This window comes from Pogoniulus pusillus, chromosome 12, assembly GCF_015220805.1.
Source record: "Pogoniulus pusillus isolate bPogPus1 chromosome 12, bPogPus1.pri, whole genome shotgun sequence".
NCBI lineage: Eukaryota > Metazoa > Chordata > Aves > Piciformes > Lybiidae > Pogoniulus > Pogoniulus pusillus.
The window spans coordinates 32,951,398-32,968,796 of record NC_087275.1 but is presented as its reverse complement, the minus strand read 5'-3'; the positions used below and the strand labels follow the sequence as shown (position 1 = coordinate 32,968,796).

The 17,399-nt window shown below is 58.7% G+C and overlaps 1 protein-coding gene across 3 annotated transcripts in view; it reads left to right on the top strand.

Moving 5' to 3' along the window:
• NHS (NHS actin remodeling regulator) overlaps nt 1–17,399 on the top strand; it is a 170,932-nt gene that overhangs the window by 126,108 nt on the left and 27,425 nt on the right. For all 3 annotated transcript variants that reach the window (XM_064152082.1, XM_064152081.1, XM_064152083.1), the window contains exons 2-3: nt 13,565–13,717; nt 15,511–15,641. In XM_064152082.1, the coding sequence (XP_064008152.1) occupies nt 13,565–13,717; nt 15,511–15,641 (284 nt within the window). The remainder of the gene's footprint in view (nt 1–13,564; nt 13,718–15,510; nt 15,642–17,399) is intronic.

Here is a 17,399-nt window from a genome sequence, read left to right as displayed (position 1 = left end):
CCTGCCAGGCTCTGTGATTCTATGGAGCTCTCTTCCAACCTGCTTGATTCTATTATTTGGCTGGGCTGGATGAGCTTGGAGCTCTCTTCCAGCCTGCTTGAGTCTATGATTCTATGTCCCTGCTGAGTACAGGGGGTTGGGCTGGATGCCCTTTGGGGGTCCCTTCCAACCCAGAGCATTCTGTGCCTCTCTGTCCTACTTTGACCCCACTCCCATCTGCAGCAGAGGCAGAGCCAACCTCTACCAACAGCTGTCTGAGGAGACAGGAGGGAATCTCATCACCTTGGGCAGTGCCGAGCTGCTGTGGGGAGGTTCCCTTCCACCTTGCAAGAGCTGATACAGCCACAATGAATTTTCTTCCCCCAAACTTTAGCCTGTAGCCTAAAAACAGTATCCCAGAAGAGCAGCACTTCTGCCTGCTCTGCCAACAGAGCCCAGAGGAGAGGAGACAGCCCAGCAGAGGAGCCAAGGAAGTTACCTCAATCAACCTTGTTGATTCTAGGTTTCCCAGGGTCTGGGGGTGGTGGGGAGAGGGTGGGAAGGAGCCTGTGTGGGAGGAGGAGAGAGCCTTGCCTGAGATGAGTGCTGCTGGGAGCCTCTTTTGTTTGCAGAGTGGGAGTTGGAGGATGTCTCAAGGGTGTGAGAGGGATGCATAGAATGATCTGGGTTGGGAAAGAACCTCCTAAGCTTATCCAGTGCCAAAAGGGACATCTCCCACCAGCCCAGGGGCTGCTCAGGGTCTCATCCAACCTGGTTCTGAACATCTCCAGGGAGGTTGTGGAGCACAGAATCACCCAATGTGATCAAAGATCACATTGGGTGATTCTGTGCTCCACAACCTCCCTGGGCAACCTGTGCCAGTGTCTCACCACCCTCAACCTGTGCCAGTGTCTCACCACCCTCACTCTAAACAATTCCTTCATCCTCTCCAGTCTCAGTCTGCCCTCCTCAAGCTTCAATCCATTCCCTCTCATCCTATCTCTCCCAGCCCTTGTCCAAAGTCCCTTCCTGGCTTTGATGTGGGACCCTTTCAGGTACTGGCAGGCTGCTCTAAAGTCTTCCTAGAGCCTTCTCTCCTCCAGGCTGAACAGCTTCAACTTGATGATCTTAGAGGTCTTTTCCAGCCTGGTTGATTCTGTGAACTCTCTCATCCTGTCCCCACAGGGGAGGTTCTGCAGCCCTCTCTTGGTGCCATGGGTTAGTTAGTGCCACGGGTTAGTTAATATGAAGGTGTTAGGTGGACTCAGAGGTCTTGGAGGTCTTTTCCAGCCTGGTTGATTCTGTGAACTCTCTCATCCTGTCCCCACAGGGGAGGTTCTGCAGCCCTCTCTGTCCCCATCTGGTCCAGCAGAGCAGGATGCTCTGCAGAGCTGGGGGAGGTGACAGCTCCACTCAGCCCAGGGCTGCCAAGGGTAGATCCTGCAGGCCTTTCCTCCTGCCAGTGCAGCAGCTGAGGGAAGCTGGACCTCAGCAGTGCAGTGTGATGGAGGAAGAGGAGCTGTGGCACTGCCTCTCTGAGTGCCTGGCCTTCATGTGACACTAATTAGTCATTATGGAGAGTTATTGCTGTTCAATGATGTGGCCTCCTGACAAGGTATTACTCACTGCCTGGGCTGTGCCTGTGCTTGCAGAGCTGAGGAGGATCCATCTCTGGTGCTCCTTTCTCTACTTCTCTGTGCTTCTCCATCAGGATGCTGTGCTCTAGCCCTGAGCTCTGCCCTGGACCCAGCTGGCAGCCCACACCTGTCTGCTAGGTTTGTGCCCTGCTTGCCCAGCAGCAAGGCCACTCTTGTGTTAGCACCTGGCTGCAGCTCTGCTGCAGGGTGCCCACCTCGGACACAGGCATGTTAAAGGGAGGGCAGGGAGTGAGGGATCTCTTTTCTCTTGCTCTCAGGGTGTCCCAGGCTCCCCAATTCAGTCTGCTCCTAATAGCAGCCTCACAGAGGGCTGCTGGGGCTTTGTTGCTGAAAGGCTGAGTCCAGTTCTGGGCTCCTCCATTGCAGAGAGCTGCTGAGGTGCTGGAAGGGGTTTGGAGCAGGGCAGCAAGGCTGGGGAGGGGCCTGGAGCACAGCCCTGTGAGGAGAGGCTGAGGGAGCTGGGGGGGTGCAGCCTGCAGCAGAGGAGGCTCAGGGCAGAGCTCATTGCTGTCTGCAGCTGCCTGCAGGGAGGCTGTAGCCAGGTGGGGTTGGGCTCTGCTGCCAGGCAGCCAGCAGCAGAAGAAGGGGACAGAGGCTGAAGCTGTGCCAGGGCAGGTCTAGGCTGGATGTTGTTAGGAAGTTGTTGGCAGAGAGAGTGATTGGCACTGGAATGGGCTGCCCAGGGAGGTGGTGGAGTGGCCATGGCTGGAGGTGTTGCAGCCAAGCCTGGCTGGGGCACTGAGTGCCATGGCTTAGTTAATTAGAAGGTGTTAGGTGGACTCGGTGATCTCAGAGGTCTTTTCCATCCTGGTCTGTTCTGTGATCTAACTCCAGCTGTAGATCCAAGCCCCCAGGAATCAGTGAGCCCTGCTCAGCAGTGCCCTGGGGCCTGAGCTGCAGCACATGGTGGTAGTGTCGCTGTGGGTCAGGACGAGGCTGTGGCTTTGTGGCTTGCCCAATGACATGGGAGCCAGCAGCCTGTCCTGGCACAGCTTAAAGGCCACAACAGGTCCTGGTGCTGCCTCGGCTCTGCCAGGAGGACTGCTTCTGCCTCCCTGCTGAACCCAATGCCTCAAGGTGTTCGTTCTTGGTCTGTGAGAAAGGAGCTTGGCTTAGAGCAGTGCAGGCTGAAGGGGCAGGGGGAGAGAAAGGGCATTGAGGAGCTGTGGGTCAGTGAGCCCCTGGGCAAGGCAGAGTCCACTGCAGGCTCTGCAGCTGGAATGAGGTTGTGGAGTCTCCTTCTCTGGAGCCTTTCAGGGCCTGTCTGGATGTGTTGCTCTGTGGTCTGGGCTAGATTGTGTGCTCCTGCTCTGGCAGGGGAGTTGGACTCCATGAGCTCCTTGGGTCCCTTCCATCCCCTAGTATCCTGTGAGCCTGTAAGGAGACAAATGACTGACCCCCTCTGCAATCACAGAATGTTAGGGGCTGGAAGGGACCTCCAGAGGGCACCCAGGGCAGGGCACACAGAACACAGCCAGGGGGGTTGCAATGGCTGCAGAGAAGGAGACTGCACAGCCTCTCTGGGCAGCCTGCTCCAGGGCTGCAGCCCCCTTGAAGAGCCTTTTTAACACGAGGTGCTTAGGGGGTAGTCTCCTGGAGTTCAGCTTGCACAAGCAGCAGTCTGCTTTCTTTCTCCTTCTGTGGGCACCTGGTGCCAGGCTCAGGTAACTCCAAAGCTGCAGAGCTGTGCCCCAGGCCCAATCCTGCTCTTCCCTCTAAGCCTCAAGAGTGGCCAGAGCAGAGGCTCAGCTGCAGGCTCCTCGTCCTTCTTGACCTGAGGGCCCCAGAACTGGACACAGTATTCCAGATGTGACCTCACCAGGGCAGAGCAGAGGGCCAGGAGAACCTCTCTTGACCTACTCCACCCCAGGCCTTCTAAGAGGCCACAGGGGCACATTGGTGGCTCATGGTCAGGTCTGTCCCCTCAGCTCACTGTGGAGGGACCAGGAGAAGATGCACTGTGCTGAGCCAGCATGCCCCAGCAGGCACCAAGGGAGGTGATGCTGCCTTTACAAGAGGCAGGATCTCCTGCTTGTAACCAGAGGTGAGTCTGTGAGGCTACTTAAAGCACATTTAAGCAGGGAATGTGTTTGATGGCAAAGGAAAAGAGCAAATTTGAGCCACAGGCAAGCAAGCAGGAGGTGGCTTTTAGCTCAGGAAGTGAGGCACTGCCCAGGCCACCCAGGAGAGACATCAGTTTTGATGAGGAGAGGGGGGAAACATGCCCAGAAAGTGGCACAGTGAGATGGGGCAGGTGTCCAGCTGTGCTGTCACTCCTCTGCCCTTTGAGTTGTGGCCCTGCCTGACTTCTCTGCACCCTTGGGCTATGGCACCACACCAGGTCTGGCCCTAATTGCCTCCCTCCCACTTCACTGCCTCCTCCTTTCCCTCCCCTCTCCCTTCTGAGTGGATTTCCCAGGCAGTGTTGAAAACAGAAGTACTGGCAGAGGTGCCAGACTGCTCAGGAGGCTGAGCTGAGCAGCCACAGGCAGGCAGCCCCCACCCAGAGACCCCCCAGCCCCGGTCTGGCAGGATGCTCTCGGGGGGGGGGGGGGAGGTGGCAGTCACATCTCCTTCAGCTCCTGCAGCATCTGCCAGCACGGGGGGAGGGGGAGCCACAGCAGCCAACTTGTTTTATCCTGTGGATCTTGCTCCTGAGAGTTGGAGTCGTTGTGGATGCAGTCACAGAGCAGCTCAGAGCCATCTGCTTATTTTGTGTGTGGTGGCTGAAGTATGGTGAGGCTGCAACAGAGAGTGTGGAAACAAGCTCCTGCCTCTGCCACTCAGCCTGGCAGGGAAGCAGATGGGAGGAGAGAGAAGAGGAATATGCAAGAGTTGGACCAGGACAGGTTGGGAACTGAGCTGGTGGAGAGCAGCACAGGGGAAAGGCACCTGGGGGTGCTGGGGGGCAGAAGGGTGCCCAGGAGCCAGCAATGTGCCCTGCTGGCCAAGAAGACCAAGGGCAGCCTGGGCTGGCTCAGAAGGGCTGTGGTGAGTAGGTGCAGAGAGGTTCTCCTGCCCTCTGCTCTGCCCTGCTGAGGCCACAGCTGCAATCTTGTGCCCAGCTCTGGGCCCCTCAGGCCAAGAAGGAGCTGAGGGCAGTGGTGGAGAGAGCCCAGCCCAGAGGCACAGAGCTCTGCAGGCAGGGAACATCTCCTGTGGGGCCAGGCTGAGGCAGCTGGGGCTGGCAGCTGGCAGCAGAGCAGCCTGAGGGCTGCCCTCAGTGCTGTGCCCAAGCTGTGCAGGGCAGTGTGGGCAGGACGCAGGCAGGCTCTGCTCAGGGCTGGCCCAGGGCAGCACAAGGGGCACTGGGGGCAAGCTGGGGCAGAGGAGGTGGCAGGGCAAGAGGAGGGGAAGCTTTTTGGCTGTGAGGGTGGCAGAGGCCTGGAGCAGGCTGCCCAGAGAGGCTGTGGAGTCTCCTTCTCTGCAGCCACTGCAACCCCCCTGGCTGTGCTGTGTGTGCCCTGCCCTGGCTGCTGCTGCCCTGGCAGGGCTTGGGCTGGCTGCTCTCTGGGGGTCCCTGCCAGCTCCTGCTATCATGTGCCTCTGTGCTTCTCTGGAGGTCCCTTCCAGCCCCTGTCTCCCTGTGCCTCTGCTTCTCTGTTGCTGTGCCCATTTCATGCTGGGCTTTCCCTGCAGCCTGTGTGTTGCCCTCCCAGAGCACTGCCTTGGTCTTTACCCGTGGGGAGCCACATCAGGGCCCGAGAAGATTAAGCAGTAAGGATGTAAGGCTTTTTTTTTTAGCAAGCTATCATCTTGACTGAAGGGCAGGTCAGCAGTAAGCAGAACACTCTCACCCACTCATGGCCTTCTGCTGCCCTCTGTGAAATGAGCTGGTGCCCTCGATCTGCCATCTGAGAGACAGATGCATGTATCACAGCACTGCTGGCATAATTGATGCTAAATGCCACTCCTGAGAGCCAGAGAGATTGATGGAGGTGAAGTCTTAAGAGCTGTGATGGAAGTTGGACTTTTATGGCCATTTCAAGGGAGTGGGGAGAAAAAAGGAACTGTGTTTGCTGTGCTTGGAAGAAGTCATCTGGGTCTTAGCTTCCAGGGTGGCAAGCATGAGAGGTTGGAGCTTCTCCAGGCTCAGCAGCCCCAGCTCTTGCAGCCTGTCCCCAGGGACTCAGAGGTTCTCCAGCCCTCTGAGCATCTTCATGGCCTCCTCTGGAGCCACTTTCAGCTTCTCCTGATTTTTTATCCTGTCTTAATCTTGGAAATTGGCTCAGTGGAAAAAAAAAAGGAGGCTGAGATGAGACCTCATTGCTCTCTGCTGCTGCCTGACAGGACACTGCAGAGGCTGCTGCTGGCCTCTGCTACAGGTCATTAGTGATGGAACAAGAGGCAGTGGCCTCAAGCTGCCACTGGGTGGGTTTAGACTGGACATTAGGAAACATTTTTCCCAGCAAGAGTGGTCAGGAACTGGAATGAGCTGCACAGGGAGTGGAGGAGTCACCCACCCTGCAGGTGTTTAAAGGTCGCTTGGCTGTGGTGCTTGAGGCTGTGGTTTAAGGTGAGTCTTGCAGAGTAGGAGTCTAGGTTGGACTTGGTGATCCTGAGGGGCTTCCCCACCCAGGACATGCTTTGGACCTCCATGCCCCTCTAATGCTGTGGGCACCAGAACTGGAGGCAGTGCTGCAGGTGGGGTCTCACCAGAACTCATCCTGCAGAGAAGTGAAGGCAGCAGCCAGGTTGAGGTTGTCAGTCAGGACTCAGGTGTTTCTGCCTCCTTTGGCACTGCCCTCTGGGCACCACCACCGCTGCCTGTCCTGCCCCTTCCACTGACTTGGCTGCAGCCTGAGTCACTTCCCAGCTGAGCTGTGGTCCCTGAGCCTGGGTTAGATGTTTGGTTTGAATGCAGGCACATACACAGCTGGGAGAGCTTTTGCCTGGCCAGCTCTCTTCAGCTGCCCTGGGAACAGAGCCTGACTTCATTGGTGCCCTTCTTTGCCCTTGTGTTTTGGTGCTTCCTAAGCTGCTTTCCCTGGTGAGCTTCCTTCTGCCTGTGCCTGAGCAAGGGCCACAGGAACACCATGGCTACAGCTGCACTATTGAACACTTCAGAGGGTTATTAATAGCCAAGGATGCTGCACTCCCTCCAGTGCCTGCTGTCATCAGGCATTAGAAGGGATGTGCACTGGAGGGGCATTTCTCTGCTGCAGAGCTGGGTGTGCAGGGCTGGAGCTCACAGCTGCATCCCTTTGAGGCTCTGCACCTTCCACAGAGCCTCAAAGGGGCATGCAGCTGAGCTAAAGATGCCTCTCACCTCTCGTGGGTGAGAAGGGGAAGCTCTGCTCATGAAGCCCTGCCAGAGAGGTTGCTTGGTTGGCTGGGAGTGCATTTGCTGCTGTCTCACAGCTGACAGGGTGAAGCTGTTGCTCTCCCAGTCATGTGAAACACAGAGCAGAGAGGAGGAGAAGGGAAGAACAAAACCACTGGCCAGGGAAATTGCACAGCAGTTGAAGGCTGCAGCATGGAGGATTCATAGGGTGGGTTGGAAGGGAACTTGAAGATCATCCAGTGCCAACTCCCTTGCTATGGGCAGGGACACCTCCCACCAGCCCAGGGTGCTCAAGGCCTCATCTAGCCTGGCCTTGAGCAGTCTGTCCTAGTGGGAGGTGTCTCTGCCTATGGCAGGGGGTTGGAACTGGATGATCCTGGAGGTGCCTTCCAACCTAAACCATTCTATGATTCCCCCCCCAGCAAAAGGGCTTTAGAAGGGAAAGCCCTCACTGCCAGGTGTTGCTCTGGCACTGCCAGGGGCAGAAATGATTGCTGCTTCTTGATGGGGAAAGAGCATGGCACTGCCTCTGGCCAGCATGGACAAGGTTGCCAAGGGCTCCAGGCTATGCCTGAGTGTCTGTCTCCACTCAGCTGGCACTTGTTTAGCCTGGAGGGGAGAGGGCAGTTGTGTGCATGGCCATGCTGGCAGTGCAGTGCTGAGGAAGCTGCCTTTGCTCAGCTGGGTGAGTGAGATGCTGCAGAGCCAGGGGCAGCAGCACACTGCCTTTGCAATGGCTGCTTGCAGTCCTTTAATGAAGGCCAGGCAGGAAGGCAGCTGATCCAAAAGGCTCTTAGTGGGGTTTGCCAGTGGCAATGGCTTCAAACTAGAGGAGATTGAGCTTGGCTGTGAGGAACAAGTTGTGCAGCAGGAGGCTGCTGCCACACTGCAACAGGTTGCCCAGGGAGGGAGCTGAGTGCCCATGGCTGGAGCTGTTGGAGGTGAGGCTGGGCAAGGCTGTGAGCAACCTGCTCTAGGGGAGGATGTCCCTGCTGAGTGCAGGGGGTCACAGGCTGACAGGGTTCCAGGGATTGGAAGGGACCCAAGGAGGTCATCCAGTCCAACCCCCCTGCCAGAGCAGGAGCACACAATCCAGCTCAGGGCTCACAGAACACATCCAGACAGGCCTGGAAAGGCTCCACAGAAGGAGACTCCACAGCTTGTCTGGGCAGCCTGTGCCAGGGCTCTGGGACCCTTCCAGGCAAGAAGTTCCCCCTTGTGCTGAGCTGCAACCTCCTGTGCTGCAGCTTCCATCCATTGCTGCTTGTCCTGTCCCAGGGAGCAGTGAGCAGACCATAGATGAGCTTAGGAGGTCCCTTCCAACCCAACCCATTCTGTGGTCAGTGCTGGGGGAAATGTCTCTGTGCACAGCTGGGAGCAAGCACAGTTCCAGAAGCAGAGTGATTGTCTCTCCTCTCTCTAAGGAGCTCCAGGCCCCTGCATCCCTACCCGGGAAGCCACAGCCCCCTCCAAGGCAGCACTGTGCAGCAGCAGCCGCAGAGGCAGCTGCTTGGGAAGGCCTGAGACTGCTGATGCCCTGCACACAGTGCAGTAGAGACTGGAGGTTGCTCTGAGCCTTGGAGGCTTAAAGCCCCTGGGCCCTGCAGTGCAGACATGAGAGCCTGGGGGGAGGCACACACTGGAGCCAGTCAGGGCTATAAATAAGTCACATCAGACTCAGCACTTGTCTGGGTGAGACGCTGATGCTCTGCCATGCATGATGCAGCTGGATGTGTTGCCAGACTGCCTGGCCTGTGAGAGTCACAGGCTGCACCGAGCTGGAAGGGACCCTCCAAGGGCATCTTGTCCCTGCAGGCAGCAGGGACACCTCCAGCTGCAGCAGGCTGCCCAGGGACACCTTGAATGTCCCCAGGGACAGAGCCTCAAGCACAGCCCTGGGCAGCCTGTGTAGGATTTCACCACTACCCTGCTCCAGTTTGAAACCGTTGCCACTTGTCCTGTCAAGCCACTCCCAGCAGTCCTTCCCCAGCCTTCTGTAAGTCACCTTCAGATACCAACAGGCAGCTCTAAGGTCTCCCCAGAGCCTTCTCTTCTCCAGGCTGGACAGCCCCAGATGGAGCCAGGCTCTGCTCAGGGCTGGCCCAGGGCAGCACAAGGGGCACTGGGGGCAAGCTGGGGCAGAGGAGGTGGCAGGGCAAGAGGAGGGGAAGCTTTTTGGCTGTGAGGGTGGCAGAGGCCTGGAGCAGGCTGCCCAGAGAGGCTGTGGAGTCTCCTTCTCTGCAGCCACTGCAACCCCCCTGGCTGTGCTGTGTGTGCCCTGCCCTGGTGTTGCTGCTCTGGCAAGGGTTTGGATTGGGTACTCTGGGGGGGGGTCATTTCCAACTCCTGACACTCTGTGATTCCATGCTGGAGAGAAACAGCTTCCCCAAGCAGAGCATGGCAGGATGCTGCTGGGCACAGCAGCCTGTGCCAACGTCCTACAGCCCCTGCAGCTTGGCAGGCAGCAGCAAGGGAGTTTCACAGCCACCACCCAGCTCCTCTGCCCTCCCTCCCTGCAAAGGGCTTGGGTCATGAGGGCCTCTCCTAAGAGTAACTAGGCTCTGGGAGAGGCTTATTGTGTAGTCTTATCCTCTTTAATTGTGGGGTTTTGGCATCCAGACAGTTGCAGCAAGCACTCAGCAGCTGCCAGTTCAGCTTTGCTTTAGCGCCGGAGCCCAGAGGCTCGCTCACCACTCGCACCCCCTCCAGGCTGCACACTTCTTCCTGCTCCACACCAAACCCTGCTTCAGCTTTGCTCCAGGAAACACAGAACCTCTCGAGTCCCCTTTTTCTTTCTTTTGTTTTGGTGGTTTATTTTTTCCCCCCTGGCACCTAATGCAGAAGGAAATAATAGACAGTGGGGAGGCAGGAGGAGCGGTGGAGCGGGGGGAGGCAGGCATCTAGAGGAGCAGAGGGAGCTGGAGGGGAAAACCCCTGGATCTATCAGATAAATAGAGCAGAAATCTTTCTTGCTTGGCCTTTGTGCTGTGGTTATTATTAGAACAACCACGCCTGAGTGCACTAAAGCCTCTCAACCTTCGAGCATCTACATCCAGCCCTGCTACAGCAGGGTCCTTCTGCTGCTCTGCTCCGGGAGGGAGGAAGGGAGAGAGAGTGAATGAGAGGATGTGAGGAGAAGAAAGGTCTCTAAATGCTAAATCTGATCAGCTTGGATAAAACAGCAGCTTGGAAGCCCTCACAGGCTCTTGAGAGCAACCACTAAGCATATGTCTGTCTGATGTGGGTCGTCAGGAAGGCAGCCAAAGGGCTGGAGCTCTGCTATGGGGACAGGCTGAGAGAGCTGGGGCTGCTCGGTTTGGAGAAGGGAAGGCTCCAAGGACACCACCTTGTGGCCTTCCAGTATCTGAAGGGGCCACAAGAAAGCTGGGGAGGGACTTTTTAGGGTGTCAGGTAGTGATAGGACTGGGGGGAATGGAGGCAAGCTAGAGGAGGGGAGATTTAGGTTGGATGTCAGGAAGAAGTTGTTCAGTATGAGGGTGCTGAGACCCTGGCACAGATTGCCCAGGGAGGTGGTGGAAGCCTCATCCCTGGAAGTCTTTAAGGCCAGCATGGGTATAGCTCTGGGCAACCTGATCTAGTGGTAGGGAGGGAGGCTGGAGCTAGATGATCCTTGAAGGTCCCACCCAGCAAGGCAGATGGATCCAGAGAACCTCAGGGAGAAGCCACTGAAATGTCCTCCTGTTAGTTTGTCGTGACACAAGACAGAAAAAGACCCAAAGCCAACTGAGGGATGGAACACAGCAGTTTATGTGAATCACCTCTACCTTCTAACCTGCTGAAAGCACACCTAAACCAAACCCATCAACAGCCTCATCTGCTGCCTGAAGTGCAGCATTTCCTGCAGGCTGCTTTTTGTTGCCATTCACCCTGGTGCCAAACCCGTTCAGAATGGAGAGGCTGTGGCTGGGCACTGGGTGTGTGTTGCTCTCTTTGTCATGCCTGCGATGCCTCTGCTGAGGGGCTACAGCCACGTGTAGGCTGAACCAGCCTGCAGTGTAGGACAGTGAGTGGAAGGAATTGCTGGCTGAAGGAGATGTCAGCTGCACTGTGCAGGATGGAAGGGCAGGGAGGTGTTCATGCTTAACCCAGGCTCTTAGCTGAAGCACAGAATCATAGACTCAAGCAGGCTGGTAGAGAGCTCACAGCTCCCCCAGCCCAACCTAGCACCCAGCCCTGCCCAACCAACCAGACCATGGCACTAAGTGCCCCAGCCAGGCTTGGCTGCAACACCTCCAGCCACAGCCACTCCACCACCTCCCTGGGCAGCCCATTCCAGTGCCAATCACTCTCTCTGACAACAACTTCCTAACAACATCCAGCCTAGACCTGCCCTGGCACAGCTTCAGCCTCTGTCCCCTTCTTCTGCTGCTGGCTGCCTGGCAGCAGAGCCCAACCCCACCTGGCTACAGCCTCCCTGCAGGCAGCTGCAGGCAGCAATGAGCTCTGCCCTGAGCCTCCTCTGCTGCAGGCTGCACCCCCCCAGCTCCCTCAGCCTCTCCTCACAGGGCTGTGCTCCAGGCCCCTCCCCAGCCTTGCTGCCCTGCTCCAAACACCTTCCAGCACCTCAACATCTCTCTGCAATGGAGGAGCCCAGAGCTGGACACAGCACTCCAGGGGTGGCCTGAGCAGTGCTGAGCACAGGGGTGGGCACAAGAACCTCCCTTGTGCTGCTGCCCACACTGCTCCTGAGCCAGCCCAGGATGCCATTGGCTCTGCTGCCCACCTGGGCACTGCTGCCTCCTCTGCAGCTCCTCTCTCCCACCACCCCCAGCTCCCTCCCTGCCTGCCTGCTCTCAGCCACTCTGGCCCCAGCCTGCAGTGCTGCTTGGGGTTGCTGTGGCCAAAGCCAGTGGAGAGGCTTTGGCTGTGAAAGTCCTCTAGAGCTCCGTGGCCTTTGGCTGCTGAATTACCCTGCCCCAGGGCTGGCTTGTTTGATTTCAGTGGAGGTAAAAGAGGTGCAACCTTGTGCAGAACATCTGATGTTCAGTGGTCCTGAAAGCTCAGGGTTGGCTCCTGAGGTTGCAGCCTCTGGCCTCAACTCCCAGCAGTGGTGCCCAGCTCCCAGGAGCCTGTGCCCAAAGAAGCTTGGCCAGGCAGGATGCCAGCGCAGGGTCCCAGGCAGTGTGCAGAGCAGGTGGAAGGCCTGGAGTGAGTGGCTGTGCAAGGGGAGCAGTGGAGGCAGGGCCCTCTTTTGGCAAGCAGTCACAACTGCTGGTCCCCTTTTTCCCCTCCCCTTCCCCCTTTGCAGGAGGCTTTCCCAGAGCTCTGCAGCTCTGAGGTTGTGATGCCATTCCTCAGACATCCTCTGCGGCTGCCCTCCTGCTGGCTTTGGACTCATCTGTCCTTGGGCCAGCATTGTCCTCTCCCATTCCCTCTGCTCCTCGCTGCCTCTGAGCTTCTTCCCCACCGCGGGCTGGGAACATTCCTTCCCTCCTGGCTTTTTCTTTTGCCTGCTCTTTCAGTTTCTATTCTGGGCTGTCTAGAAAGTCCCCCCCAGCTTTGGAGGATTCTGAAGGGCTGTGCAGTTCCGTGTGTGTTGTGCAGTGTTTCTGCTTGCTTGCTGTCAGGGGGGCATGTTCCTGGCAAGAATCAGAGGTCCTGAAGGGAAAGGTGAGGAGGCAGGGACCAAACAGAGAGCTACAAGGATGAGTAAGGGGCTTGAGCATCTCTGCTATGAAGAAAGGCTGAGAGCCTTGGGGCTGTTTAGTCTGGAGAAAGGCTGAGAGGGGATCTGAGCAGTGTCTATCAGTACCTGAGGGGAAGGGGTCAGGGTGAAGGTGCCAGGCTCTCAGCAGTGTCTATCAGTACCTGAGGGGCAGGGGTCAGGGTGAAGGTGCCAGGCTCTCAGCAGTGTCTATCAGTACCTGAGGGGAAGGGGTCAGGGTGAAGGTGCCAGGCTCTGAGCAGTGTCTATCAGTGTCTGAGGGGCAGGGGTCAGGGTGAAGGTGCCAGGCTCTGAGCAGTGTCTATCAGTGTCTGAGGGGCAGGGGTCAGGGTGAAGGTGCCAGGCTCTGAGCAGTGTCTATCAGTGTCTGAGGGGCAGGGGTCAGGGTGAAGGTGCCAGGCTCTGAGCAGTGTCTATCAGTGTCTGAGGGGCAGGGGTCAGGATGAAGGTGCCAGGGGTGGGTAATACCAAGTCTTCAAATCACAGGCAGAGCTTTTGAGGGCTCCTCTGTCTGGGTGGGTGTGAGCCGGTTCCCCCTTCCCTTTCCCCCTGGAGGGCAGGAAGCTCTCTCTCTGTTTTGCAGACGAGCCACCAGCCACACACAGCCGCTTGTCCCAGTCCCCTTGTGAGCCTCACCTGCTCCTTGGGGAGCTCATCCCAGGGCAAGCAGTTGTGATATCAACAGTACCGCAGCCAGCACTGCGCTGCCGAGGTTCTGTGAGATCCACGGCCGCAAACTGTACCCTGCGGGCTAAGGGAAGGGCAGGGCTGTGCCAGGAGGTGGTGTGGCATCATGCAGGGGTAACGGCTGCTGCTCCCTGGTGGGAGCAGAGGTGCTGTGACCTTCCCAGTGCCGGCTCTTGGCGCTGCTGTTGCGAGCTGAGGGTCTTTGCTTCGCAGCTGCGCGGATGCTGGACCGGCCAGCAGCTTACTCTGCGCTCTGCTTTTGTCCTGCAGCTGTCTCCAACCTGGACGCAGAGAGCAAACTGAGCGTCTACTACCAAGCACCTTGGCATCAGCAGAGAAACATCTTCCTGCCCTCCACCAGGCCCCCGTGCGTGGAGGAGCTGCACCGCCAAGCCAAGCAGCACCTGCGAGCCTTGCGCAGAGGTAGGTGCAGCTGCCGGCCGCAGGACGCCCGCTCCGCGCTGACTGCAGCAGCCGCGCTGCCCCTGCAGCCGCCGCGCTGCCCCTGCAGCAGCCGCGCTGCCCTGCAGCAGCCGCGCTGCCCCTGCAGCAGCCGCGCTGCCCCTGCAGCAGCCGCGCTGCCCTGCAGCAGCCGCGCTGCCCCTGCAGCAGCCGCGCTGCCCTGCAGCAGCCGCGCTGCCCCTGCAGCAGCCGCGCTGCCCTGCAGCAGCCGCGCTGCCCCTGCAGCAGCCGCGCTGCCCCTGCAGCAGCCGCACTGCCCGGCAGCCGCGCTGCCCCTGCAGCAGCCGCACTGCCCGGCAGCCGCGCTGCCCCTGCAGCAGCCGCGCTGCCCCTGCAGCAGCCGCACTGCCCTGCAGCAGCCGCGCTGCTGGAGCTGCAGGAGGCTGCAGGGCGTCCCGCAGCGGCCATGCAGTGCCGCAGCCGAGCGCAGCCGCTGGAGCCGTGGGGCAGAGCCTGCGCTGCCTGCTCTGCTCTGTGCTCGTCCCAGGGCCCCGCTGGTCTCTGCCTGCCATCTTGTGGGCAGCAGGCATCCTGGCAGCGACAGGGGAGGCATCTGCCCGGGACAGCCTCCTCCTTTTAAACCTCTCCATCGATCTCTGCGCTGGCAGCTTCCATTCGCGCCGGGTGGCAGCCGTGCAGCTTCAGCAGGCAGCTTGGCCTCTGCTGCTTGCTTTCATGTCCCAAAGAGCTGCCCACATGGGAGGGAGATCTATGGAATCATAGCATGGCAGGGGCTGGAATGGACCTCAGGAGGTTCAACAAGACCAAGGGCAAGGTCCTGCAGCTGGGTGGAGGCAATGCCAAGCACCAATCCAGGCTGGGCAGGGAGTGTCTGGAGGGCAGCCCTGAGGAGAGGGACTTGGGGGTGCTGCTGGAGGAGAAGCTGAGCAGGAGCCAGCAGTGTGCACTTGCAGCCCAGAAAGCCCAGCAGAGCCTGGGCTGCAGCAGCAGCAGTGTGGCCAGCAGGGCCAGGGAGGGGATTCTGCCCCTCTGCTGTGCTCTGCTGAGACCCCAGCTGGAGTCCTGCATCCAGCTCTGGAGCCCCTGGGACAAGAGGGCTGTGGAGATGCTGCAGAGTGTCCAGGGCAAGCCGCATGGTGTGAAGCCTGTGCTCAGGACCTGGCAGTGCCATGCACCAAGGAAGGAAATCCTACTTGGGACTGCATTTCCTCCCTTCCCCTCTAAGGGCTGTGTTTTGTGTGGGTAGGTTGCAAGCATCATAGAAGCACAGAATGTCAGTGGCTGGAAGGGACCTCTGAAGCTCATCTGGTCCACCCCCCCTGCCAGAGCAGCATCACCCAGAGCAGGTCCCCACAGCGTCTTAACAGGAGCTGCAGGGTCCCCTTGGGAATTGGGATTCGGGTCCAAGCACCTAGAAGGTGGCTCCTTGGCCACTGGAGCAAAGAGGCTTGGAAGCAGTCCCAGGTGGTGAGGGTTCAGCCTTGGTGCCCATCCTGAGGAGTGCTGTGAAGCAGAGGGCTGGGCCTGTGGGAAGTGCCTGCCCCCTGCAACTGCAACCACACAGTGGGCAAGAGGAGCACCTTCATCCATGGCACCCACGTCCTGTGTGTGTCTGTGCTGTGCTGCAGGACCTTCACCCGTGGCACCCACATCCTGGTGTGTCTGTGCTGTGCTGCAGGACCTTCACCTGTGGCATCCACACCCTGTGCATGTCTGCAGTGCTCTGTTGCTGGGGATGCTTGGAGCTCTGGAGCCCTGTGAGATGCTGACATCCTCTTTCTTATCCACCACAGAGCATCGAAGCCGAGGAGACAGAGAAGCCAAAGTGCACGGCCCCATCGCTGTGGTGGCTCCTCCCTTCCCTCCCTTCCCTGCAGCCTGCCCTCAGAAGAGGCAGGTGGTCAAGGACCGGCACTTGCTACCGGTAAGTCTTTGCTGAGCTCCCCTCTCTGAAGGTGCTGTCGGCGTGGTGAGACCTCAGCCTGGCAGTGCTCCACAGGCCTGTGTGCCCCCAGCCTGTGCAGCTCCAACCCAGGCAGCCCCAAAGGCTGGCAGCAGCCTAACTCGGCTGGCAGCTTCCAGCATCCAACCGCCAGGGCCGAGGCTGCCAGTGAGGAGCCTCCTGCTGGTCACCCGTGGGCAGCAAGCACAGGCACTCCTCCACACACTGCCCCTCAGCCCTCCACATGCTCCACTCCTCCTTTGAGCAGTGCTTCCAGGAGCCTCCTGCCATTCCAGACACTGCTGCCATTCCAGCCCTGCCGTTAGCATTGCCAGGAGCTGAGAGCTTGGGCTTGCAGTGCTGGCTCAGCAGCACCCCTCCAGCTACAGGGAGCTGCAGCTTCCATGGGTGCATGGAGAAGGGTCTGGTTTTGGGGTGTCCACCTGCATGCAGCTCCTCCTTGGTTTTTCACATGTCCTTGCAGCCAGCCAAGCAGGCACTGCAGGTGGAGATGTGGTCCTGTGTGTCTGTGCTGAGTTGCCACTGCTGCACTCACCAGAGATGAAGTTAGTGCTACCAGTGTGGGATTTATCTGCCTTGAAGGAAAGGCACCAGAGCCACCACCCTGACCTGCTTGGTGCTTCCCACTGGCTTCAGCAGAACTCTGCTGCCCCTCCTTGGCTGTGTGGGACCCAGGCAAGTGCCAAGGTAGCTCCTTTCTGCCCTGTGCCAAAAGCCAACTGCCTTCCTCAAACCAGCCTGAACTCCACGGTCAGACCTGGCTTTGGTGTTGCTGTGATGCCAGGGTCTGATGCCAGCCCTCAGCACAGGCACAGCTCTGTCCCTGCAGGCAGCTGCAGACAGCAATGAGCTCTGCCCTCAGCCTCCTCTTCCCCAGCCTGCACACACCCCCAGCTCCCTCAGCCCCTCCTCACCCCCAGCTGCTCCAGGCCCTTCTCCAGCCTCATTGCCCTGCTCAGGGCTGGCTGCAGCCCCTCAGTGTCCTTCCTGCAGTGAGGGGCCCAGAGCTGAGCACAGCACTGGAGGGGTGGTCTCTGCAGTGATGAGCAGAGGGGGATGATCCCCTCCTGCCCCTGCTGCCCATCCTGCTTCTGAGCCAAGGCAGGATGCCCTTGGCCCCCTGGGCACTGCTGGCTGATGTTCAGTTGACTATCAACCAAGACCCTCAGGTCTTTTACCAAGTTGCAGCTTTCCAAACATAGAATCACAGAATCAGTCAGGGTAGGAAGGGAGCACAAGGATCAGCCAGCTCCAGCCCCCCTCCCATGGGCAGGGACACCTCACACTAGAGCAGGCTGCCCACAGTCTCAGCCAGCCTGGCCTGAAACACCTCCAGGGATGAGGCTTCCACCACCTCCCTGGGCAGCCACTCCCAGGCTCTCACCACCCTCATGCTGAACAACTTCTTCCTAACATCCAGGCTGAATCTCCCCATTTCCAGCTTTGTTCCATCCCCTCCAGTCCTATCACTACCTGATAACCTAAAAAGTCCCTCCCCAGCTTTCATGTAGCCCCCTCAAGATACACCACAATAAGGTCACCTGGAAGCCTGCTCCTCTCCAGCCTGCACAGCCCCAAACCCCAAGTCTGTAGCTCCCTATAGGGTGGTTGTGAGGCAGGTGCAGGACCTGACACTTGGTCTTCTTGTAGCCTCAGCATGACTCAGAAGTGGTTACAGGCAATAGCTTGGACAGTCTATGGAAGATAAAGGAGCTGCCT